The sequence below is a fragment of the Helianthus annuus genome, chromosome 8 (assembly GCF_002127325.2).
Source record: "Helianthus annuus cultivar XRQ/B chromosome 8, HanXRQr2.0-SUNRISE, whole genome shotgun sequence".
Lineage (NCBI taxonomy): Eukaryota > Viridiplantae > Streptophyta > Magnoliopsida > Asterales > Asteraceae > Helianthus > Helianthus annuus.
The window spans coordinates 89,981,048-90,007,416 of NC_035440.2; the positions used below are offsets into that span (position 1 = coordinate 89,981,048).

Consider the following 26,369-nt stretch of genomic DNA (forward strand, 5'->3'; position numbering starts at 1 on the left):
TATAAACATTTTTCACAGAATGTGTTCTCAGGATAGGCTTAATGCATAGCAAGTATCAGACGCTTTCAAAAAGTTGTATTAAAATATTATATTAACTCATATACGAATTGTTTAAATTTATATTAAATTCAGATTTATAATTATCTTTTAATTAATATTAATTATCTATAATTAAGTAGGAGAGAGACGGGAAAACTAAAAAATAGATGCCTTCAATGAATGACACGTGTCCCCCAATTGGTTTCTTTTATTAGGGGGAGGGGATGGTCACTAGTGATAGAATTCTATCACTCACATTATCCAATCAACTCATGCCATGTCATAAACCATTTTTCCATCACTTACAACCTTTTTTAGTGGCGGTGGTCATCACTCACCACCGCACCCAACAATTTCCCCCCAACCAACAATTACCCTCACAAAAAAATCATCACGGCGTGAAGAAAATAACGAAAATTGAATCCGTGGACTTTATCACGCGTTGTCGTCTGGGTGGCGGTGGGATTTCTTTGTTTTCCACGCGTGGAACTTTGTTTTCGTGATGCTATAACTGACCGCCCCCTCAGGCCTTATATAGTATAGATTTAATTGCGTAATAAAGTATAATCAATCAAGTTATTATTATTAAATGTGTAATCACGTAATTAGCATAATTGCAATATCATCCGTTATAAGAAATCATATTGAATAATAAAGTAATGAATTTATTTTGAATGTGTAATCATGTAATGATTTATGTTGAACTAGGTTATAACCCCGTGTATTACACGGGTTAAGTAAATAAAATATCAAATAGTTAATAACGAAGATTTAACAATTATAAAACGATACTTTAAGACACTTTTCTGATATCCGAACAAAATTTTGTTTTATGTATGATCAAAACTTGTGATATTTTTCAAGTTTATAAATAAGAAAGCATTTGAACCATCGATTAGAAGACAAACTGTATCGTCGACTTTCTCACGACGTGAACCCAAGTTTTATTTAAACTAGTGATTTTCATCTCACGCGTTGCGCGAGTGAATTCGGTGTTAAATATACTAACACATATTCGTGGTTCGCGTTGCGCGAGTGAATTCGGTGTTAAATATACTAACGCATATTCGTCTTCTTTAACCGCAAACCCAACAACCCCACTTGATTTCGCTTATTACTTTTCTTCACAACCCATGAGTTAGTATGTAAAGGTTTCAAAGTTTCCATACATTTGGTGTACACTTAATATCACATGTAGGTTCCTCTAGAGCTGGTAAATGGTAAATTTTCTTACATTCCTAAACACATATCAATATTAACAATTTGATGCATAACTCAACACTTCTCATCACCGATTTAAGATGTCATCCTAATGATCACAACGGAAAAATTACTAAACATAATACTATTTAGACTACAATAGACTGCATTTAATTTACCAAGCAGATTTGCAAAGCTTAAAAATGGGTCAACTAAATTCAATTTTAAAGTAGATCAATCGAATTCTTTGAAACGCCAAACAACTAATACATGTCACGCACTTTAAAAAAAAACATAAGACACAGATTAAAAGTAGAAAACATAACACGATGTACACAATCTTAGAATGCATATCAGCATACCAACTCGATCAACAGAAGAAAGAAGTGGGTCAATCAAATTCAGATTTCAAAAGCCCTAATTCTTTCAGCATACAACGACTATATATACGTCAAGCCAGCTACACTTTAGTATATGATAAACCCATCAGTAAAAGAAATAAACATGTCTGCCAACAATTGTTCTAGGCGACTACACTCCATCCACAATCACCATTTTAGTGTTTGTCACCGGCGTTTCCGACCCCTATCACCAATGATGGCTAGATACATACCATAGCCGCAGTACGTTGACTTGAAAAAGGTACAAAGACTAACAGGAAGACGATGGAATCCTAGTCGCCAGGTATAACCAATAGCTCTTTACCACTGTCATCGCTATCCGATAAGCCCTATATAACTAACCTCTGATGCGTTAAGCACTTCATCACGCACGATTTCGCACTTGATGTCTCCGACATTAGTGTGGAGGTAACCGACTATGAACATACAGAGATTACATAAACAGTTTTTAGCAGCGACGTAAAGATGCAGATGAACTGTTCGACGAAATTCAAAAAAAGAAACTGTACATACCATTTTTTAGAAGGCCAATAAGCAGTTTTCTATGTGTGAACCTCCGTTGTGCGCTGTCGTGCCGGACTGCCGGATGCAACGACGTCTTCTTCGACAAACTATCGCCATCACCGGCGGCAGAACCACCGCCATGAAACACCGCCGCAACCCACCGTGGAAGCGGTTCTCTCTGTGCATTCTTCTATTGCGCTCTCTCTTTCTCTGATATAATACCGACGAGATTGATGTTTGAAGGGTTTGGTGGTTTTCTACCACTGCCCCTACAGATGAGACAACGCATGTCACATTTGGTGATGAGGCCTCCACCACCAAATAGGCCCAGTCAAATACCAGCAGCACAAAAACTACTAAAGCACAAATTCTAATACCTAAACGAAAAAAACGAACCTTATAAAGAAAGCGACGGACGGTCACCAGAGGCATTTCTGTAATTCCCAATCTCCCGCCGGCAACTCCTCCATCTCCTCTCTCAACGCCTCTGGCTGGCCATATTCGGGGTTCTGTGACTCACACTGGTCTTTTAGGCTTGGGAATCCACGAGAATGTCGAGCGAAACCTAGAAGCCACAACCGTCACGGTCGCCGTCACCACCACCATGGGTGGCCGGTCGGAGACGTGGCCGGTTTTTCCATCACCGCCGCTCCCCTCTCTCTCTCTCTCTCTCTCTCTGTCCATCGCTGCTTTCTCTACCGTTTGCCGCGTCAAAACCACCCAACCATCATCACTGCCAAGAGAGTGGCCAGCCGGACGACGGCTCTGCCTTTCTCTCCACCTCTAATCTGTCTCTCTCTCTTACTCTTCTCTCTAACCCTAGTCTATGTGTTCATACAGCAAAAAAATGATAGGAAGCGTTGGAAATCCCAAAAATACCCTTCGTTACTGTTCAAAGCTTTGAGTTTTTAATATATAGGGGAATAACAGTGGTCTTAATTTATTAGTTCTAAAAATATTGTTGAAATTTTTAGATTAGGCGTATAGCAATTAGCCAATTAGATAAACTTATAGCTACAAACAAAATAATATTTAAAAATTTAAATATATGGACTTGAGTTGCATCTTAAAAGGATGGTTGTTTTTTGATACATTTATTAGGGGCTGTTTGGCAACATCTGAATGGTTAAGTGCTGAACTATTAAGTGTTGAATCAGTAAGAGGTCTGAACCGTTAAGAGCCTGTATAATGCTTAACCATTCAGAAGCAAATGTCTGACTAATTCAGATTAGAGGTCTTAACCATTCAGACTCTGTATAAATCTTAACCATTCAGAGACAAATGTCTGAACCATTCAGACATCTGCTCTGAAACAAACAGTCTGAACCATTAAGTGCTGAACCAGTAAGAGGGCTAAACCATTAAGAGCCTCATTAAGAAGTAAACAAACAGCCCCCTAGTTTGTTAAGCAAGAAAATCGTTCCCTCCACCCTCGTTATGAAAATGCTCGATATTTGTTTCAACTATTAAGATATTATTTATAACCTAGTAATTAATATAAATAACAAAAATCGTTCCCTCCACCCTCGTTATGAAATGCTCGATATTTGTTTCAATTATTAAGATCTAATTTCTAACCTAGTAATTAATATAAATAAATAAATAATAAGACAATTTATGGAACTTTATCCGTAATTTTTTAAATGTTTGAAACAAATATTAAATTTAATAATTTAAATTAAATAATAATTATCTACAATTTAATAATTTAAATTAAATAATAATTATCTACAATTAAGTAATAGCAAATGGTCTAGAATAATGACAAGTGTCCACTTATTGGTTTCTTTTATTATATAGTATAGAAGATATATGTGATCACGTAATGGGTATTAAAATCATGTAATCGCGTATTAGGTATTCAAAATCACGTAATCAGTATTCAAAATCCTGTAATTTTTTAAAGAAAACTATAGCAATAGTCTGCTCGAATTAAATAGAATGAAATGCTCGTTAATACGACGTAGTTTTTTTTTTAAATATTAACGTATGAAAAACTTATAGGTGTTTGAAAATCAAGAGGGAAACTAGTTCACTTGAGAAAAGACTAAATTACTCTTTATGCCTTGAATTAGAATTGACACTTGTCGCATTTCCCTCTCACGTATACTTCGGAGGAGATTTGCTTCTTGTACATGATCTCTACACTGAGCATGTATGAGTATGACATGACTTAGTGGTAGTCTATTTATTTTTAATGAGCATAAAAATTCTATATGAGTATGACATGACTGAGTGGTAGTCTATTTATTTTTAATGAGCATAAAAATTCTATTAAGTGGATTTTATAAGAGAGCCCATATACCCCTATGGCCCTATATGTTTGCATTTTAGCCCATTTTCACTCTATGAATACTAGTGATTTTGACACATGGAAAAGGCATGAGTGAACACTGAGTAAAACATTGTTTGTTAGGTCCAGGGAAATGTTATGTCAACCATGCTTTCAAGGAGATCATCGAGTCCTCCTGCTTTATACTTTATATCTATAATTTCATTCCAATGGTAATATAAGGTTTTAATGTTAGGCTATTGTGGTTATATGAAACCCATGCTTATCGGACCTCGGGTTAAGTTCTTAGTGTTAGAACTTTGAACGCAACTTGTTGTCCGTTTACCTGTCATTCTTATGTAATTTTGCCATAGTTTATGAAATTCAGTGGATACGGAGTTTTGGAATCTTTAGGGGAACTATTGCAGATTTCCATCGTTTATGAAATTCAGTTGATACAGAGTTTTGGAATCTTTAGGGGAACTGTCGCAGATTTCCAACAGCGGTTGTCAGAGAAGATTTATAGTCATCAAATTAAACTTGTCGTAATCATAGTAACATGAAGGTCATGAAGACTAATGTCAATGATAGGAAGAGAGGGAGAGTTAGTGGGTGTTTGTTTTTTTCAGTTTAACCTCTTCTGGCCTCTTATGTCTGCGCCGCGCAGACGTTTAGCTCTGCAGACCGTTTGTTTTTTAGAAGACATTTCATTAATGGCAAATGTTACCCTCTCTTTTAGCTAATACATTGAAGAATATATTACTTTTTTAATGGCAAATGTTACCCTCTCTAGTTATTCTAAAATATTCTCTTTCCTCAGCTTTAAACATAAGATCTTCCCTTTAAGAGGCATATGCCTCTATCAAGTGGGCTACCCACATTAGCACTAAACGAATTAGTGGTTTCAATTTTCTTTTGATAGATGTTGATTCTTTTGAATTTAAATATTCATACTTTCCAAATTCAACTTAATTTTTTTAACAAATTTCAATTCCTTAAAAAAGTTCGCTTAAAAATTCTGAAAAGATGGTTTGGATGGTTAATAAGGGTGAGTTTTTTGACATTTAAAAGGTGGTTTCGAGACTTAAAAAAGACAAATATAAAACAGTGTGATTATTACTAAATGTAACGATATACAAAACAAATTCAAAATCTTTAAATCACACAACACCAACACCAACACCACTTGGTTTAATCATAACAATGAAGAACATAAACAAGAATCCTTAAAATGACCTAGGTTTAGCTACAATGGTAGAGTGCTTCAAGATATGCAAACTAAACTGCCCACCTTTCTCATCGGTATTGATCTTAGACTGTCCCGGTGGAGGCAACAGCTCGAAATTCTGCACCAAACGCCCGATTGTAATACCAAGTATCGGCAATGCAAGAATAATCCCAGGGCAACTCCTTCTCCCGACTCCAAACGGTAAGTACCTAAAGTCATTCCCGTTAGCCTCAACCTTCGCTTCCTCTTCCAAAAACCTCTCTGGCCTAAACTCCTCGGGTTTCTTCCATTGGTCGGGGTTGTTTGCTAGCCACCACGCGTTGACCAAGATCTTGCTTTCGGCTGGGATGTCAAACCCGCCGAGCTTAGCGTCATGAAGGTTCATGTGTGGGACTAGAAGCGGGATTGCCATACGAAGACGGAGGGTTTCCTTGATCACGGCTTGGAGGTAAGGGAGGTTTTGGACGTCCGGCTCGGTGATCTGGACACCGGGCCCGAGTTTGGTGTCGAGCTCGTGCCTGAGCTTGGCTTGGATCTCCGGATGGTTGACTAGCTCCGCAATTCCCCATTCGATCGACCATAGAGTTGTCTCGATTGCTGTTTTAGAAACAATTTAGTGAAGTAAAAATCAAATTCAAGAATTTTTAAGTTTTTTTTTTTAACTATACATTAACATATAATTCAAATAGTCAAACAAGATCCGATTTTGAATCTTAATTACTTAAAAAAATTTATGTGTTGGAGGTTTGACGCACGTGGCATTAATTCCTAGACGTGTTAGGTGCAATACGGGTGGTGATAAATAAATACACATATGTGACTCATATTGTGCATACAATATTATTATAATTATAAAATATTAAAAACCACAATATCAAAAAAAAAAAAAAAAAAAAAACCCATGAATTTTATTGCCTTATTTGTTAGAAAAAAAATTATATTATTGTCTTTTCTGTCAATTGGATCCCTACAAATTGTAGGGTTTGAATTAGGGAAAATCAGGAGAATATTCATGTTAAATATATCACCAAAATAGACATTTATATTTCTTTTTAATTTATCTTGTTACAAAACCATTTAATAAAATAAAAAATAAATCAATAGTAAATATTTGATTATTTTTTAGTCCCACCTCACAAAACCATTTAATAAAATAAAAATAAATCAATACTAAGAGGACCCGGGGCGGGAGCGTGATGGCCACCGGTCACGCGTGATAATCGAACGGCACACCGCCGCCGGTGAGTTCAAAACGCGTTATATATCTAACGCTTTAACCACACAACGCGTTGAACTTTTAAAAAATGGACCGTTGCACATGACCGTTGATGAAAAAAATGGGAGTGATAGAATTCCATCACTAGTGATTCCACCCCTCCTACATTTCTATCACTAGTGATGAAATTTGGTTGATGACATGGCATAATTTTATTAGATAGTGGGAGTGATGGATTCTATCACTAGTGAACCACCCCTAGTCCCCTAAATATTTGATTATTTTTTTAGTCCCACCTGCACAAAAAGTACCATTACTTTTGCACCGATTAAACAGAGAAAAAGTACTAGCATTGTTTGGGTGTGTGTAACTAACTAATAACTATCAAATTGATAGTTTAAAAAAGTTAATGCCTATTTTAGTAAACACATTTATGATTTGTTCAATACCCTGATTTTCCTTTATAAGTATTGCATTTTGTTTTTTTTTTTTTTTTTTTAATTTAACATATGAAAGTATTAAAACAACTTAAATTTTCAAAAAATTGTAACTTTATTTATTAAAAAGGTCTTGCTTAAATTTTATTTTTTTAATCTAACATAGGTGTATGTTATAACTATGTTATTAAAGAAATATATGATTAGTTTAAATAGGGCATACCTGCAACATTGATGTTTTCAACAATGTAAAGAACATTGTCTTCATTGATCTCACCCTTCTCTTTAGCTTCAAGAATGTGATCAATGGCACATTTCAACTGATTGTTGTCCATTTTCTTAGTGCTTCCAATCTTCCTGTTTTCCCAAAAACAAAACACTAATTACTTCATTGAATCTAGATCTATAATTAATCACATAACACTAAACTTATTGTAACTCTAATTCAAATCAATCGATTTTTCTTCGATCAAATCGTATACTTACTTCCTTTCATCAACAAAATAGTCCTTGAAGAGCTGAATCCTTTTATCTTTAACTTCCTTGCACAACTTCAAATAATTTCTCAAAAACGGCCGCAAAATAGGGATGAAATCGCCATAGTTGTACTCAAAGCTCTGCGCCAATCGACTCCTCTCACCGTTCAACGCCTTGAGTTTCAAAAACAAGGGATCATCTTCACTTTCGAATCGTCTGTCGAACATGATTCTGAACATGTTGTTATACATCATGAGTTGTAACCGTCTTCGGATCACGATTCCTTCAGTTGCTGCAGCCGGATTCTTCTTCACATCGTCCACAACCGCCGCGGCCTCAGCCTCCCACCCATACCTGTTTTTTTAAATAATATATTAGCTACGATTTATTGTAATAATATTTTCTTAACGATAAACTAACATACTCCTAAATACTCATATAAACCACCTCTACTTGTACATTGTGCAGGATTTGAACACTTCACTTCTTAGATACATGAGGCACGTTACCACCAAAGCATGTCCCTTAGGACGGTGTGTCATACGCAAAGTGCTATTATAAATCCAAATTAATGGCATAAAAACTAAATGCCACTAAAAATATAAGTTAAGCAAATATGAAATACCCAAAAAAACCTAAATTAATATGCCAATAAAAACCTACACTAATGACACAAAAACAAATACAACATAATCAAATCATCCCGTTATTGTAAATATTATAAAACTAGTGTAAAGATCAAATATAATTTGGTTTTAACATACAAAATACTTTTTTAACGCAAGAAATGGAGGGATTTTTTTTTTTTTTTTTTGAAATTTTTTCCCTGCTTAAAAATAATGATTAATTGCAAAATGTAAAAAAAATGTTCTAGATTTTACGGTAGTAGATAATTATATAATTACTCTACTACCGTAAAAATCACGATTTTTCTTTTTTCGGATTTTGGGACTAAAATACGTGCTTAACATTAACAAGTAGAAAAAAAAAATCTCTTTCGTTCACGGATTTTGTATATTAAAACTCATTTATACAATAATTTAATCCTATAAATCTAAATCATATCTAATATATTCACTTTAATAATAACATCTATTTAGTTATTAAGGTCAGATCCAATGACAAAGTCATTTGAGCTAAAAGTAGAAGAGTTCAAACTCGTTAACATCACCTCTCAATAAAAAAATAAAATAAATAAATAAACTATCACCTTTCAATAAAAAAAATAAAATAAAATAAAATAAAAAATAACCTGTATTGCTGAACAACTTTGTTGGTGAAAAACGGTACGGTCATGATCCTCCTCATCTTCCTCCAATGCTCACCATAAACCGTAAACACCATATCCTGACCCTTCCCAGTAAAAATATCGAACACAACATTCCTTGTTCTCGAACCAAACTCCACTCCTTGTGTATGCAACACCTCTTTAGCAAGCTCAGGCGAAGACACAACTACCAGATTCCTCTGACCCATGCGTAGCAGCAAGATCTCACCAAACCTTTTAGCCAGATCGGTTAAGTTCCGGTGGTTCAAATCATCGCCAACTTGTAACCAGTTGCCGAAAATTGGAACCGGGATTGGGCCAGGTGGGAGCTTGAATTTTTTACCGCGGAGTTTGGAGATTATTATTGCGCCGATAATGGCGGCGAATAAGGCGACGAGGGTTTTTTCTATGAGGAGGAGGTCCATGGTGGGTTGGGTTGGTTGGTTACGGTGGTGGTGTTGTGATTTTTGGAGAATGATGGGAGGTTTTATAGGGGTGACGGATGGGGTTAGGTGGAGTGATGGACGGAGGGGAGTTGGTCAGATGGGAAATGGGTGACGGCGTTAGCCAAGTTTGACGGTGAAGTGTGCAAGTTTGGTTTTTTGTGTGTTATTATATGAATTCAGTTATGCAAAGGTTATGTCATAGACCTCTCTTTTTGTAGTGGCACGACGACTATCGAGTGTCACGTTCAAGCTAAACTCTGAAGTTAGCATGGTTTTGGTTTTTGGTTTTTGCTTTTGAATTTTTAGCTGTACGATCTTTGATTTTTGGTTTTCGCTATCTTGTCAAGCTGTACGATCTTTGATTTTTGGTTTTCGCTTTTGAATTTTTAGCTTGTAGATTTTAGAATTTTTGTTTAGCTCATTATGTTTTTTTAATTTGACATTGTGTTTTCTTTATTTTTGTTATTATGTCTTTTTTCTTCGACATTGTTTTATATTTTGCGATTCATTGTGTATTTGTAATACTGATCTTACTCTCTTTTTGGAAAACAAGTGTACTTAAATGAGTCTTGTTTATATATCGAAATAAAAAGTCATTATCATCATCATCATACTGAGTAAATCCCACCAATAGCAAAGCTAAGTTAGGGTCTGAGGAGGGTAGATGTAGACAACCTTACATCTACCCCATAGAAATAGAGAGACTGCTTCCAATGAGACCCCTGACTCGATTGTAGTTTTGTATCAAACCTTGGACCTAAACCTTCTGTTTTAACTATGATACATAAAATAGTTTCCTAGTAAACAACGCAACTATCATGCTCTCTTTTCTAATTTGTATTATATCTATATATGATTTTCATAAATCTCTATCAAAAATTGAATATTATTAAACACCCATTTTGAAAATATATGCCTTGGTTCCACAAGTCTTATAACTGCTTAAAGTCAAGGTTACAGGTTATTAGACAATACATTTGAAATGTCTATTGTTTATTGTTTATATAAAGATACAAGAATTCTAAATAATGTCTATTGTTTATATAAAGATACAAGTATTAGTTGGGTCAAATACTTAAAGTAAGAATAAGAAAAGACTGAATAACTCACGAACAATAAAAACCTGTTCATTAAATATTATGAGATTTGTAGCTTTTCAATAAATAAATAAAAAGGTTTTTACTTTTTTTTTTAAGTTTAATTAAAGTTGGGTGATTAAAACTTAAAAGTTTGACGCCTTAAACTTATGTGTAAATGTTTGAAAAAGAAAAAAAGCGATTAGGTAGAAAGCATGAAAGTTGGATCGGGGTAGGTGGGAAGGAGCCAATTGGTTCACGAGTGGTTTATATTTGTTCTTCGTTTCGGGTGTCATTTACACACAACCTCTCGTCTCAACTTGTATCGTGACCCCAATTATTTTATTTCTCAAGATGATCTCACATTTTATATCTATTGTTTTCTTTATAGCTGTCACCTTAATGCTATTCCATTTAATAACAGTTTTATTTTTATTACTATTGTTAAAAAACTCTTTAGTCAAACTAGGAGTTGTTCTCTTAATATTTTCTAAGGGGCTGTTTGGCAACTTCTGAATAATTAAGTGCTGAACCAGTAAAAGATCTGAACTATTAAGAGCCAATATAATGCTTAACCGTTCAGAGGCAAATGTCTGACCAATTCAGATTAGAGGTCTTAACCATTCAGATTCTGTATAATTCTTAATCATTCAGAGGCAAATGTCTGAACCATTCAGACATTGCTCGCGAAACAAACAGTCTTAACCTAAGTGTTGAACCAGTAAGAGGTATGAACCATTAAGAGGTACATTAAGAGGTAAACAAACAGCCCCTAAATCATATTCAGACATTGCTCGCGAAACAAACAGTCTTAACCTAAGTGTTGAACCAGTAAGAGGTATGAACCATTAAGAGGTACATTAAGAGGTAAACAAACAGCCCCTAAATCATATTTTTTATATCGTTGATCAATGGTTGCTTTGTTTGCGGTTAAGTTGCCGGAATTTATGGGTTTCTATGGTTTAAGCATGTAAAATTGATAATGGGTTATTTGGAATTTCTAATTCTGATTTTAGAAGTGTGTGTGGGGGTTGGGGGTGTGGGGGTTGGGATGATGATGGTAGTGGGGTCAATAAGAATTCTACAATTTTGGTTTTGTTTTTCATAGAGGTATGTTAGTTGATGTAGGGGGTAGCCCAAGACCAAAGAAAATGATTTAAGTACATAAATGTCTGAAAGGTTAAATGGTTCGAAGGTTAAAAAGCTGTGAAGTGGGGAAAAGCAACGCGGAAACAGTAGCCAGTCACATCCAGGGATTGCTTCACCAACCCACAGCCGCAAAAGCAACGTAGGTCTGCAGAGCACACGCTATTATCCAGGGGTCAAAAGGCTTCAACCCCCGAAAGGGCAACCCCTCGCTGCAAGCAAGGTCACTAGTCAAATGAATGCCTCTTTGGGAGATGTCTTCTCCTATATAATTGAAACTTCATTTACTGAGTTGGGACATTCCGGACCAGACCTGTTTCCTTAAAACTCTGGTCATTCACATCAGGTACTTGCTTCATGCAAGTCGTTTCCTCTCACATCCAACACACACATATTCTATTTGCTCCTTCATCCGAATCTGAACACACTTCAGAGAAGGATCCTTAGCAAACAACAAAAATAAACTAGTGAACCTCCTTCCACGTCTTGCAAACGTGGGGGGACCCCACGACCTGCGTTAGGCAAGGTTAAACCCTTTAACCCTTTTGCCTAACCATCCTCGCTACTATCCTTGGTCTATTATTTGTTGCATCAACAAGTTGGTGCCCACCGTGGGGCCACGCCGCTATTTCTCCTCAAAAAGACCTAGTAGTGTAGCTCTTTTCTCTTGAAATCACCATGTCTGAAAGTGGATCCCCGGGTGAAGTAAATCAGGTCCCCAAACACTTCAACCCCAGGTAGCAGCCAAGCTCATGTGGCTATACCAACCTCTTTCTCAACTCCGGGGAGCACACCCGAGTTTCTTACCTTTAACACTCCGACTCCTTCCAGATCTGGAGTTCCTTCCCCTAATGTTGGCGTCCCTGACACTCCAACGCGTATCGAACTTACCCCCGAGGGTGTTGCTAACAATTTCCTTGAGTTGAGGTCTCTCCTCAACCAATATATGAACAAAGAAAGGGATAAGGGAGTAAGGATTCGTCAAGACTATGATGAGCCTGAACCAACGCTGTCGCCCGGACCTCCCATTCCACCTTTTACAACCAGGAATGAGGCTGGTCCCATTAATCCTCCAAACCCTATTCCATATTTGTCTACAATGGCAAACCCTATAATATATCCTCTCTTTTCATCTCAACCAGTTATGAGTGGTGCTCCTCTGGGCCATGAGCTGACCCTAGATCAGCTCCTGCAATCCCCAGTGACAAGCCTTCCAGCTTCAACAACAACTACTTGGGAGCAAGCCCTATCCGTGCTCCCCCTGACACGAAGCGCTGCTATGAGCACCCCCTTTGGAGTTAACTATTCAGTTGCACCCGGAAGCCTTCAAGGCTTCAACCCCATGCCCCAGATGATGACCAAGATGATGGCCAACTTCCCATGGCAGCACTTTATCAATCAAGTATTGGCCACTCAAGGAAACAACGGCAATGGCAATAACACGGGAGTAGGGGTTGAAGAAGATTTGGCCAAACCCTATAAGCCAAGTAACCTTTCATGCTTTTCACAGCAAATAACCGATTATGATTTTCAAACGAAGATCAAGATGCCGTCCCACATCAGAACGTACGATGGGTCTGAGGACCCAGAGGACCATCTTCAAATCTTCACCGGTGCAACAAGGATTGAGAAGTGGTCAAATGCTGAATGTTGTCTAATGTTCATGCAAACTCTTGTCGAATCGGCCAGAATCTGGTTCAATGATTTACCTGCTCGAAGCATTCGAAGCTTCGATGATCTTAGCAAGGGTTTTCTAGCCAACTTCTCCCAACAAAGGCGATATGTCAAAGATGCGACAGTGATCTTTCAAATAAAACGACGTGACAATGAAAGTCTTCGCGAGTTTATTGAACGATACAAGAAGGAAGGTCTGACCTATGTAGGGGCAGATGAAAAAATGAGGGTAGCCGGTTTCATGAACGCTATCACCTCGAAATATCTCACAAGAGATTTCAACAAATCCCTGCCCAAGACCTTGGAAGAAGCTCTCGAAAAGGCAGAAGCCCATATCCGAGGAGAGGAGGCAGTTGATATTAAAGAGCAAAGGAAAAGAGGGTCTAGTTGGCGAAACGACAGCCCGACCAGAAAAAGAGGGAACTATAACTCCTACGACAGACGACAGAAGGGTTCAGACCATCGAAGGTCTGAAGGTCAGAACCCTCCAACCAGGGAGAAAGGCATGAGTTTCACACCCCTCACAAAGACTCCTCAAGAAATCCTTGCCACAGAAGAAGTCAAGCAGAACTTTAGGCCTCCTAGGCCTCTCCCCAAAAGCAGAAAAAATGAGAACTCCACACAGTATTGTGAGTTCCATGAAGAAAAGGGTCACCACACCAATGATTGCTTCCAGCTTAAGAAAAGAATTGAAGAGGCTGTTAAGTCCGGAGAACTCGCTCATTTGGTAAAAGGGGTTCGGGACAAAATGGCTGGAGGAAAGGGTAAGGAAGTCAATATGGTGGACTTTGATGGAAGGGTTCCTCACAAAAGACAACGGTTGGAAGCTTGGGAGCTTCAGTGTGTTTGCTTTCCCCCAACAGAAAAAGATCCTCTTTCAAGCCCTCTTGTGGTAGAAGCTACCGTGGGAACGTTGAAAACATATAGGGCATACATAGACACTGGGGCGGCCACTGAAATCATGTTCGAGAAATTCTTCAACCGTTTTAGTAATGAAGAACGTTCAAGGCTTCAACCCTCTGGAACTTCCATAAAAGGTATTGCCGATATCCCCCTCAAGCCTTTAGGGCAACTGACACTTAATGTTCGTTTCAGCGAAGGTCAGAAGGAAAGAATCCAACCACTCACCTTTGTGGTTATCAACATACCTTCAAACTATGATGTGATCATAGGAAGACTAGGACAATGTGCATTCTACATGGCCGTGTCTGTTGGACATGGCATAGTCAAGTTCCGAACCGAGAGGGGGATAGCAACCCTTCAACCCTCTCAAGAAGCCTACCTGGTTGAAGGTGAAAGTTCCAGAAGTGAAGAAGACAAGCAAAGGCTAATCATAAATCCTAAGTACCCTGAACAGAAAATAAGGGTCAATCCAAGCCTTTCACAGGAAACACTCTCTTATCTTGAAAAGTTGTTAACACATTACAGCGATGTCTTCGCTTGGTGTCCAGAGAACATGACAGGGATCCCCCGAAACATTGTTGAACATGAGTTAAGAATACCACCCGATGTTAAGCCCGTGGTCCAAAAGAAAAGAAGCTTAGCACCCGAGAGAAGCCTGGCTGCTTGCCAAGAGGTCGAGAAGCTCGTATCAGCCGACATCCTCCGGGAAGTCAAGTACCAATCATGGGTTGCAAACCCGGTTATGGTCAAGAAACCAGACAACTCTTGGAGGATGTGCATAGACTTCAAGGATCTCAACAAGGCTTGTCCTAAGGACTGCTATCCACTACCGAAATCGATCTCAAGGTCGACTCGCTCACCGGTTACCCTTTCAAATGCTTTCTTGATGCTTACAAATGGTATCACCAAATACTCATGAAAGAAGAAGACGAAGAGAAGACAGCGTTCCACACTGATAAAGGAATCTTCTGCTACAAGAAGATGCCTTTTGGACTCAAGAACGCAGGAGCAACCTACCAACGTCTAGTAGACAAAGCCTTTGCAAGCCAAATTGGTAAAAACATGGAGGCTTACGTTGATGACTTGGTGATCAAAAGCAAGACGGAGTATCAAATGCTTGACGACATTCAAGAAACTTTCAAGAATCTCAGAAAGGTTAACATGAAGCTTAACCCTGAAAAATGCTCATTTGGATTTGAAGAAGGAAAATTCTTGGGTCACATTGTTGGGAAGCAAAGCATCAAGGCTAACCCAAACAAAGTAAAAGCTGTCCTCGAAACCAAACCACCAAAAACCAAAAAGGAGGTGGAAAGCTTAAACGAGAAGCTTGCAGCCTTGAAGCGCTTCACCTCCAAGTTGGCTGAAAGGGCTCTACCCTTCTACAAAACACTCAAAAATTGTTCTGATAAGAAGGATTTCAAGTGGACTGATGAGGCTGAAGAAGCCTTTAATCAGATGAAACAACATCTTGCTTCCTTGCCAGACATTACAGCTCCTGAAACGGGGGAATTAATTTCAGTCTATGTATCAATTGCTGAAGAGGCCAAAAGTGCAGTCCTCACCATCGAACGGGACACAGCTCAGGTACTCGTTTATTTCTTCAGCAAAACTTTAAAATTGGCTGAGACCAAATATCCTCCCCTTGAAAAGCTTACCCTAGCCCTAGTTCAAACAGCTAGAAGGCTTCGAAGGTATTTCCAAGCACATCCTATACAAGTGGTCACTGACCAACCTATTAAGAATGTGCTTGAAAAACCAGAGAATTCGGGAAGGTTGGCAAAATGGGCAGTGGAACTAGGTGAACACAACATCACCTACGTCCCACGAAAAGCTATCAAAGCCCAAGTCTTGGCTGATTTCATCGTGGAAGTCCTGAACCAAATAATCACTAAAGTGAACACTACCACCACTGAACCTTCCAACCCTGAAGTGTTAAAAACCCGTTTAGGATCTCTCAATGATATCAAACTTTAACTTGCGAGAGTGCGGAAAACAATCACAAGTCGATTCAAGAACGTACACTAATAATCAAGATAAAGACAATAAGCAAAACACAAACCGAAATCTTGCATTCAATGACTAGCAAAGACTGATACAAAACTTCAACAGGAACTCGGTTCCTTGTCTCTTGTGTCGCAACCTCAACTCACCAAAACAATAACTGACCAACAACCTCAACCCTAAGGTTGAGGTTTGTTTAAATACTAAAACATCTAGACTATGCCTAGGCCCAATTGCGACACATCTAACACTAACCCAAACCACACAAATTCGGCCCATACATGTACATTAACAAAAGACATAAACAACCCTTAAACTATACTAACCTACATGAATAAACCTTCAGGTTCCAACAATCTCCCCCTAGGTTTATGCATGCAGGTTCTTGATGCTTCAAGTATCATGACCACCACCCAATCGATCTTTAAAACCACCAAAGCCTTTCTTGCGAATGTGAATAGCAGAAGCAACAGCTGCAGTCCATCCCTTGGCAATTTCTTCATATTTTTCAGTAGCTCGAATCTGATTTTGAGCTAACACTTCTAAATCTTCAAGAGCAATGTTGAGCACATCTACTTGATCCACTAAGCGAAAACTGACATCCCCATCACAAACGAACACTGCCTGACCAAGACGCTCATCATAAGCCCAGAAATGCAGAGACTTCAAAGCACCTTTAGGAATCTTATTAACCAACGGAATCACCTTCTCTTTGTCAGTCACAGGCCAGTGCACTATCTTCATTCGCTTCTTAGTAAATGGATCTCTAATTCCTTTAACCGGTTTGACGAAAGATTCAGCTGTGCGCATCGATGGAAAGTTATGCAGAACTTCCCTCTTCAGTCTTTCGAAAAACATATGTCCAGGACCTCCAGGGTTATCATCAACGTAAGGAGCATTTGACAATTCAGTCAGATCAACTTTTGTAAATGATTGAAACTGACCAGGATGTTTATACCATTCCACAGGACCAACTTTCCTTTTAATCCACCATCTTTTTCTATCATGGTCATAGCCCCAGCTCACTACTCCTGAACGATCCCAACTTGATCATATAGAGTTTCACCAACATCCATCAGATGATGAGTAGCCTGAGCATCAACATCGTCTGGGTTCAGATTCTTGTTCTTTAAAATTACCAACTCTCTTTTCTTCTTAAGTCTTTCTGCCTTTGCTTTGTCTGCTTCTGGATCAGTAACTCTCTCAAAGTATTGTTCCATTGCAGCATTCTTCTCAGCATTATCCTTCTCAAAGGCTTTCCTTCTGTTCTCAACGTCTGTAGGATCAGAAAATTCCTGCCCAAACTTCTTTCCAAGTTTACCACGTAAATCATAGACCATAGAAAATAACAGACTAACATCTCCTTGAAGTTGTTCAATCTGCTGATTCTTCTGCACTATGATGTCTTCAAGTTGGATAATCTTGGCTTCTTTGTGAATTGAATCTTGTTCAACAACAACCAACCTTTTCTTCATCTCTCTCATACTTATAAACTCATCATCATCACTTGAATCATCGTCAAAGGGCATTCTCACTGGTTCCTCAGGCCTTTTACCACTTGAACTACTAGGCATATCATGAACAACATTAGAAGGACCAGCAGAATCAGAAACACCAAGTGATACAACATCAACAGGCTCAGTAACAACACTTGCAGCTCGAGCTTCAACAGAAACATCGGTGGTATCCATATCAGTTCTTTGAGCGTCAAAATCAACCTCAAAGAAGTCTGCGGCAGAGGTGGTGGCATCAGTAACATTCTTCTCAAAATCAAAATCGTAAAGACCTTCATCATCTTCATCAGTAATCAAGGGTTGATCTTTGTTTTTCTCAACATACAATCCGAGCCGAGGATCCCTCCTTTTCCGCTTCACAGGTAGAGAATCAGGATCCTTTGGGTTTTCACTGGACTCTTCATTTGGAACTGAAAGATCAGAAGGAGGATTTCCCATCTTTTCAGTCACAGACTTTAATAACAGAGCCAAACTCTCAGCAGTAATCACAGGTGGAGCAGTTGTAACGGCATCAGTAACTCCAGCTTCAGGTGGAAGCTCTACTTCCTCATCAGTATCACACATGATTTCAATACCTTCTTCCTCAGAATCAATTGTCACAAACTCAGTCTCAGGCTCATCTTCAACACCTCTCTGAACATCATGGTCTTCAGCAACAATAGCAATAGTAGGCCCAACATTAGCTTGAACAGGTTGAACTATAACCGGATCAGCAGCAATATCTTCAGTCTCAGCGAATTGACCAAACTTCTCCAGTGGAATTAGTCCTTCAAACTTCTTTTCTGTACCCTTCTTTGTAGTAAGAGCACCAAAACATGAAGGACCCATAGGCTTTAATTCCAACGTACTACCAGATCTCTTCAATCCTGGATAACACTCATTTAAAATCATCTGCACAAACCTTGGATACATGAGAAACTTATCCTTTCGAAGTCCAATTGCATTTCTCTTCATTGCTTCCAAGATATATCTTGAATAATTGAACAGCTCATTTGTAATCACACATATCAAAGCAGCAGACTGAGTGGTATTCAACTGATCAATTCCCCCTCTATTTTCTGTCATGCACACAAGGAACATGTGAAGTAATAGACGCCAGTAGGGGTGCACAAACTTCTTTATCAGGGGTGGAAACTTTCCTTCATAGCTTAAACGAGGTAGAATTGCTTCCACTGTTCCAGCTGGAAGTTCTATAGGATCCGTTTCCTGATCATTAAGTTTTAACGCTTCTCTAATCATCTGCTCAGTCACTATAACTTTCATCTCTTGAATCTCAGCAACTATAGCTCCCTTTCCTTCAACGACTTCGACTTTAGCACTCTTCCAAAAATCTCGAATAAGGTCTTCATAAACAACCGGATTCTCACGAAGAGCATGAACAATCCGGCATTTATTTAGGCCTTTCATCAATGACGTATACAGCTGCTTGTGTTTCTCTGGTGGAGGTGCTAAGTATCCTACTTGATTGTGAGAAGATATAAACTTTAAATCCATTTTCTGCACACAACACAAGTCAAATAAGTTTCCAGCTTTGGTCGATAAAAATAATAATAAAAAAAACACTGCTACTGTTCACTCGAGACCATAAGTCGAAACTGAAAGGTCTCGAGTCGAAACCACTTGTCATCGAGTCGCAACCATGAGTCGCAATCAATAGACTTCGAGTCGCAATCATGAGTCGCAACCAATAGATTTTGAGTCGCAACCATGAGTCGCAATCTCGATGTTGCGACTCGCAACCACTGGTTTCGAGTCCTTGTATTGTTTGAGTCGCAACCACATAATCACATAAACTTCATCTTAGTGTTCTTGATTGCGAGTCAAAAACTTCATCGGAAACTTCAAATCTTCATCGGAATCTTCAAATCTTCATCGGAGCTTCTTCAATTTTTCATAATTTTCTGCAAAACTTGAATAATAACACCATAATACCTTGATTATCAATGAATCGAAACTGCAAATTGCGAGTCGTAACCGGAGACAAATCGGAATCTTCAACGATCACCGGAATCTTGAGAGAGAATGAGAGACTTAGTTGCGAGTGAACATAGGTTATGACTCGAAACCAAGCCTATTTATATCCCATATTGATCATGGGCCCATGACTTATGGGCTTGGGACTTAACATTTGGGCTTAACAGATTTATCAAATATACCCAACATAAACCCATTAATCTAAATTTCAAATTCAGATTTAATTTTTAAAAAAAATTATCCGTTAAACCTTTTGAGCAATGTTTGCAAAACAAAAACCTAAAAAAAACAAAATTAAATAATAAAATATTATTTACAAAAATAAATTAGGAAATTTGCATAGATACTCAGGGATCAAATCACAAGGTTTCGGGCTTGACTTCACTTATCAACACTGATCTACTACTGGATGATCTAGACAATTGCCAGTATATTTGTCCCCTTAAACTCATCTCCCTAGACCTTTTCCATATAACTGCCTGTAACTCATTTATCATGTTTTGATATATTAACAATGAACACCCAAACAAATACTAATCAAATCTCGGAATTATACACAGCACACTCTATCATGCAAGTAGTTTCCCTACCACATATTTCACAAGTCCAATACAAATTTCTGAAATCTTAACTGGGAGTAGGTTGAGAAGAGAACATAATAGATCTTTTGTAGAGATGGTATAATATACAGATCAAATGAGTTTTTCTCAATTTGATATAGGTTTCTTGGGTTTCTTTTGGGCACTAGAGGGCCTCTTTCGGGTGTATTAGATCTTATAGCGCGACAACGTACAGCTAGGTCAGCATGTATCTGGATGCAGCAGAAGCTGTCGTTGCCTAGCACCTCCAGGTCAGCATGTATCTGGATGCAGCAGAGGAGGTACACGACTTTTTTCAGAGAAGATTTCAGAATCAGATCAAAATTGTGTGTATCGGGACAACATACAGACATTCAAATAGAAATGAGCTAATTCCAAGTGATTTTCTTTTCTGAGGTCATGTACTAATTTAGTTCTGAACAGAAACAGCTAATGTTTCCAGTCTTAAGGATAGAGCCTACCAACACATCATACTAGAGTCAAACTATTTCGATACTGGTCTTACATGAGTCAGCCCTCGACCATAATGTGAAAATTCATTTCATTTCCCAGTCCAGCCACACCTCTTTTTGTATTTTTCGATTTTTTAATGTTTTTTTTTTGAATTTTTTAATTTTTAAATGTTTTTGTATTTTTCAAAATTTCTCCCCCTAAATTTGAGCATAAATAAAAAACTACCTAAGAATAGAAAACTTTATGAACAAATTTACCTACGAAAAACAAAACATGCTCAGTCAGTAAAACAGATCATTTTTAGAAAATCCACAAGCACTCTGAATTTCGAGCTGCTGACAGGTTTGGTGAACAAATCGGCAGCATTTGCATCTGTGTCGATTTGTTCAAGAGTAATAAGACCTCTGTCAAAACAGTCTCGGATAAAATGAACTTTAATATCAATATGCTTGGTTTTGGAGTGAAAGACAGGATTTCGAACAATTTGTATTGCAGCATCATTATCGCAGTAAATAGTAGTGTTAAGATAAGTCAAACCATAATCCTGCAATTGATGTTGCATCCACACCACTTGAGAGCAAGAAGCAGAAGCAGCAACATACTCGGCTTCAGCTGTAGATATCGCCACTGTTTGTTGTTTCTTGCATTGCCAAGAAATGAGCCTATCACCCAAAAATTGACATCCCGCAGATGTAGATTTCCTGTCACTATCAGTACCTCCAAAGTTGCTGTCAGAGAAAGCAAACAAGTCAAAATTGGAATCCCTCTGATACCACAGGCCAAACCGAGGTCGGCCTTTAAGGTACCGAAAGATCCTTTTAACAGCAGTAAGATGAGAAGTTTTAGGATTAGCCTGATAGCGTGCACAATTGCAAACGGCAAACATGATATCCGGACGGCTAGCTGTGAGATACATCAATGACCCGATCATGGACCTGTATTGACGTTGATCTACAGAATCTCCTTCTTCATCTTCAGTCAATAGCGGTCTCTCTGCCATTGGTGTTTCAGCAGGCTTTGCGTCCGTGAACCTGAATTTTGCCAGCACATCATCCACATACTTCCCTTGATGAATAAGAATCCCTTGTGAACTCTGCTTGACTTGTAGACCCAGAAACAGTGTCATTTCCCCGAGAGCACTCATTTCAAATTTCTTCTTCATAACTCTCTCGAACTCCTTGCAAAGATCCTCACTTGTAGATCCGAAAATGATATCATCAACATAGATTTGAACTAAGATTTGATCACTTCCTACTCTCTTGATAAACAGAGTCTGGTCTATGGTGCCACGCGTATACCCATGAGCCAAAAGATGTTCTGTTAAGGTGGCATACCAAGCCCGAGGAGCTTGGTGTAAACCGTACAACGCCTTGTCTAGCTTGTAAGCATACTCTGGATGGTCTGGATGTACAAACCCTGGTGGCTGCTCGACAAAAATCTCTTCCTTCACATCTCCATAGAGAAACGCAGTCTTGATATCCATCTGATAAACAGTGAATCCCATGTATGACGCGTAAGCTAAGAAGATCCGGATGGCTTCAAGTCGTGCAACCGTAGCATATACTTCATCATAATCTAGACCTTCTATCTGTCTAAATCCCTGAACCACCAGCCTTGCTTTGTTTCGAACGATGACCCCTGCAGAATCCTGCTTGTTTCGAAAAACCCATCTGGTTCCAAGTTTACGCTTTCCTTTTGGCAACTTGACGAGTTTCCATACTCCAAGTTTTTCAAACTGGTTCAGCTCTTCGTGCATAGCATCTACCCAGCCTGGTTCCTGCAAAGCTATATCAACAGTTTTAGGTTCGATTTGAGAAAGATAGCAAGAATATAAGCAAGTATTGATGGTTCCCGATTGACTCCTTGTCAAAATTCCAGCATTTACAGGACCAATCACATTCTCTATTGGGTGATTGCGTTGTACACTTGTAGGTATTGCCAAATCAGGCACGATCTCCTCTTCAGTGGTGGTGTTGCTAGACTCCCCCTCATTAGGTGCTGCTGTACTATGAGCTAAAGGAGTGGTGACAATGCAATCCTCAGGAATTGGTTCAGGAAACAGTACATTGTCAGAACTGCTTGATGCAGAACCACCAGTTGGGGCACCTTCAGGGGATCGACTGAACGTCGGCGGAGGCGTAGGATGCTGCGTAAATGACATTCCCGGTGGATCAATGGTATGATGCCTCACGCTTTCTTGCATCTGTTTTTCGTCTTCAGTGTCTTCAAATGACAATGGTTGTTTGGGAATAGACGTACCTGCACCTGAGAAATCACTTGACAAAGTGTTAAATGATTTAAACAATTCAGAATAATCGTATAACCAATCTGGACCGACTCTAGCATCCGTAGCATTCTCTTCAAGCCACTCTATGTTGCACGACTCGACGACTTTTTTAGTTACTTTGTTGTATACTCTATAAGCAGAGCCCTTAGCATATCCAACAAAGAAACATTCGTCCCCTTTGACTTCAAACTTTCCGTTGGAGTCCATGAGTAATAATACACATGGACAACCAAAGATACGAAAGTGTGAAACCGAAGGTTTACGTCCCTCCAGAATCTCATAAGGCGTTTTCATATGACGTTTGTTTACTAAAGCGTGATTCTGGATGTAACAAGCCGTGCTAACAGCCTCAGCCCAAAAGAAGCTAGGAAGCTTCGAATCAGCCAGCATAGTTCGCGCAGCCTCGATGAGAGTACGATTCCTTCTTTCAGCAACTCCATTTTGTTGAGGAGTTCGTGGCGCACTGTACTGACGATCAATTCCCTTATCAATGCAGAATGTATCCAAAGTAATGTTCTTGAATTCTGTCCCATTGTCTGATCGAATGACCTTCACCTTAGCACTCGCTTGATTTTCAGCCAAAGTGATGAATTGTTTCACCAATACAGCAGTTTCATTTTTATGACTGAGAAAGTACACCCAGGTGTAGCGAGAGTAATCATCGACGATTACCAGACAATAAGCTTTCTTCCCAATACTTAGCACATTCACTGGGCCAAAAAGATCCATGTGAAGTAGCTCGAGTACAGCTTTTGTCGAAGGTGCTGGTTTAGTCTTATGGGGTTTTCGATGAGCTTTCCCTTTCGCACAAGCAACACATTTCTCCACCAACATGAAGTCCTTGATTGGAAGATCACGTACCAGTTGACCTTTAGCTAGACGGTTCAAGTTTTTCATGTTCACATGCCCAAGACGACGATGCCACAGCAGACCATCATGCTCCTAAATCTTTGAAAATAGACAAGTGATCTCTTCACACGGTTTCTTGTTCATATCAATAACATATGCATTTCCCTTTCTCTCAGCTGTCATCAAGAACCAGTCTTCTGGAATAACAATCCCAGGTTTAAGAACATGACACCCCTTCTTTGTGAAATGAACTGAATTCCCTCGATCACAAATCTGAGAAATGCTCAACAGATTGTGTTTCAGTTCTGGAACATAATTAACATTTTCAAAGCTTAAAACGCCGTTTTGAACAGTTCCTTTTAATGTGATTCTGCCTGACTCTCCTCCCGCAAATGAGACATATCCACCATTAAACTCTTTGACATTCACCAGTTGGGATAAGTCTCCTGTCATGTGCCTGGAACAACCACTATCCATGTACCAGAGGCGCACGGTAGTCCTCCACAGCTGTTCCTGCACGATTAGCGGGATTAGTTAGATTTAGGAACCCAGCCCATAGTGGATCTGGGTTTTCCTTGTGCATCAATATAGGTCACTCTCTGCCACACTAAATTATCTTTATTCAGAAATTTCGAAGCATCTCTAGTGGCGAAATCTTTATAATATGATTTCATTGAATTGGATTGCATGCCATTAGCTTTAGGTTTCCAAAACTGTCTTGACCAATTGGAATTGTAATTACCAAAAGCATTACATCGATGGTGCTGAAAATTGGTTTGTCTATTTTGATTTTGATTATAGCGTTTGGCTGCATTCCAATCCTGATCAGAAGGTTTGGTCTTGTGATAGTTGTTCTTCATTGTCTTAGTCCTTGCAGACATCATGGACTCCGAACAGTGATATCGGTTAGACATAACCTTCTGATTTTGCCCTGATGTTTTCTTGTACGATGCCCTTGGGAGTTGACCACAATTTCTGGCAATGTGACCAGCAATGCCACAGCTAAAACATGTTTGACGCTTGACATGGTGCCTATTTTGAAAACTTTTACTCTGTTTGCTTGATTTCGAGTGATTTGATGTTTTGGTTTTCTGAACATGTTTGACTTGTGATTTTTCTGAGGCTTTAGATGATTTGATTTGTGGTGGTTTTGATGAATTTTCTTCTAATGATATCTCACTTAGATCAGCATCTTTTTCATTTTTACTTAATTTTGATTCAGAATTTGAACATGTACGAGTTTCATCCAAATGCGTTTTATCAAGGCATTTATCATGTGAAACTAGTTCAGGTTCACTTCCTGAACAAGAGGAAGTCTCATCAATATGCTTTTTCTCAATGCATTTGTCATGTGAAACTGATTCAGGTTCATTTTCTGAACATGAAGATGTTTCATCAATATGCATTTCCTCAGAGCATTTATCATGTGACGCTGATTCAGGTTCACTGTTTACAGCAGTTTCAGGTTCTTTTTCTGACACAGTTTCAGATTCACTGTTTACTACAGTTTCCAATGGGGTCCCACTAGATTAAACATTAGGGACACCCACTGAGACAGATTCTTCAGAAGAATCAGGACACTCTTGATTTTCTTTAGAAGTCGTTTCAGTGGTTTCACTGAATGCATCCTGAGGGACCTCACCTGTAACATTTTCACAAGCTGAAACATTAGAAATATTAGTATCACACACATTAGCTGAAAAGCAATCAGCACCACACTTATTGTTCAAGTTATCAACACAAACATTATCAGTTTTGCCCAAAACAACAGGCTCACAAGACGAAACGTAAGCTGAAAACGACGCAAACAAAGAACGACTAAAAGCAATGTCTGACTCAGTTGGTTCAGAATAAGGTTCAAAATAGGGTTCAGAAACATTTGAAATAATAACCGGTTCACTCCCATGAACATCATCACACTTTACTTCAGAGCTATCATCTGCACACGAAGATGAAACATTAGGATCAATTGTGCCTTTGTGAACAAAATTCAATGGAGTAGACTTTTGTGGCTCAACATGTCTGTCATGAACAGACGATTTGTGGTTTTTCGAACCATACGTCATTTTACTCTCATTTATCATCTCCTCCTCGGTCATTGGTAGATAAGTATAATTATCATTGTACGGAGGAGGAGTCTGAGTGTAACCCAAGCCACGCCCTTTCTTTTCTTTAAAAGCGATTTGTTGATCACAAAGATTTTTAACTAATTTACTGGAAGAATCAAACTTCTTGATATTAAGTTCATTAATTTGATATCTGTTTCTAATATCTTCCAGTTCCTTTGTTAAAATGCACACCTTTTCTTGAGCTTCTAGGAAATGGGCTGTTTTTACACTCACATCATCCTTTAGTTTGATGATGTCCTTTCGCTGAGCCTCAATTTTTTCTTTATACAGTTTCTCA

General features: G+C 38.6%; 1 protein-coding gene and 1 long non-coding RNA gene across 2 annotated transcripts; both read right to left on the minus strand.

Annotated features, from left to right (window-relative positions):
- Positions 1-1,520: 1,520 nt before the first annotated feature.
- On the minus strand, positions 1,521-2,978 carry LOC110873369. The gene is made up of 2 exons (XR_002555093.2): positions 2,154-2,978; positions 1,521-2,056 (listed from the first exon to the last, which is right to left on the minus strand). It is a non-coding gene; the product is annotated as an uncharacterized LOC110873369 (long non-coding RNA).
- A 2,528-nt stretch (positions 2,979-5,506) lies between these two features.
- LOC110873368 (trans-cinnamate 4-monooxygenase) lies at positions 5,507-9,701 on the minus strand. Its single transcript, XM_022122285.2, has 4 exons — positions 9,027-9,701; positions 7,784-8,128; positions 7,521-7,654; positions 5,507-6,241 (listed from the first exon to the last, which is right to left on the minus strand). The coding sequence occupies exons 1-4, from the start codon at positions 9,464-9,466 to the stop codon at positions 5,643-5,645; spliced, it is 1,518 nt and encodes a 505-aa protein (XP_021977977.1). The 5' UTR covers positions 9,467-9,701; the 3' UTR covers positions 5,507-5,642.
- Between the last annotated feature and the right edge of the window lie 16,668 nt (positions 9,702-26,369).

Coding starts and splice junctions, on each gene's coding strand:
- LOC110873368 (XM_022122285.2), bottom strand. CDS start 9,466: ATGGACCTCCTCCTCATAGAAAAAACCCTCGTCGCCTTATTCGCCGCC. Junction 8,129..9,026: donor AAAGTTGTTCAGCAATACAG/GTTATTTTTTAT, acceptor TTAAAAAAACAG/GTATGGGTGGGAGGCTGAGG. Junction 6,242..7,520: donor TGAAAACATCAATGTTGCAG/GTATGCCCTATT, acceptor TTTCTAAAACAG/CAATCGAGACAACTCTATGG.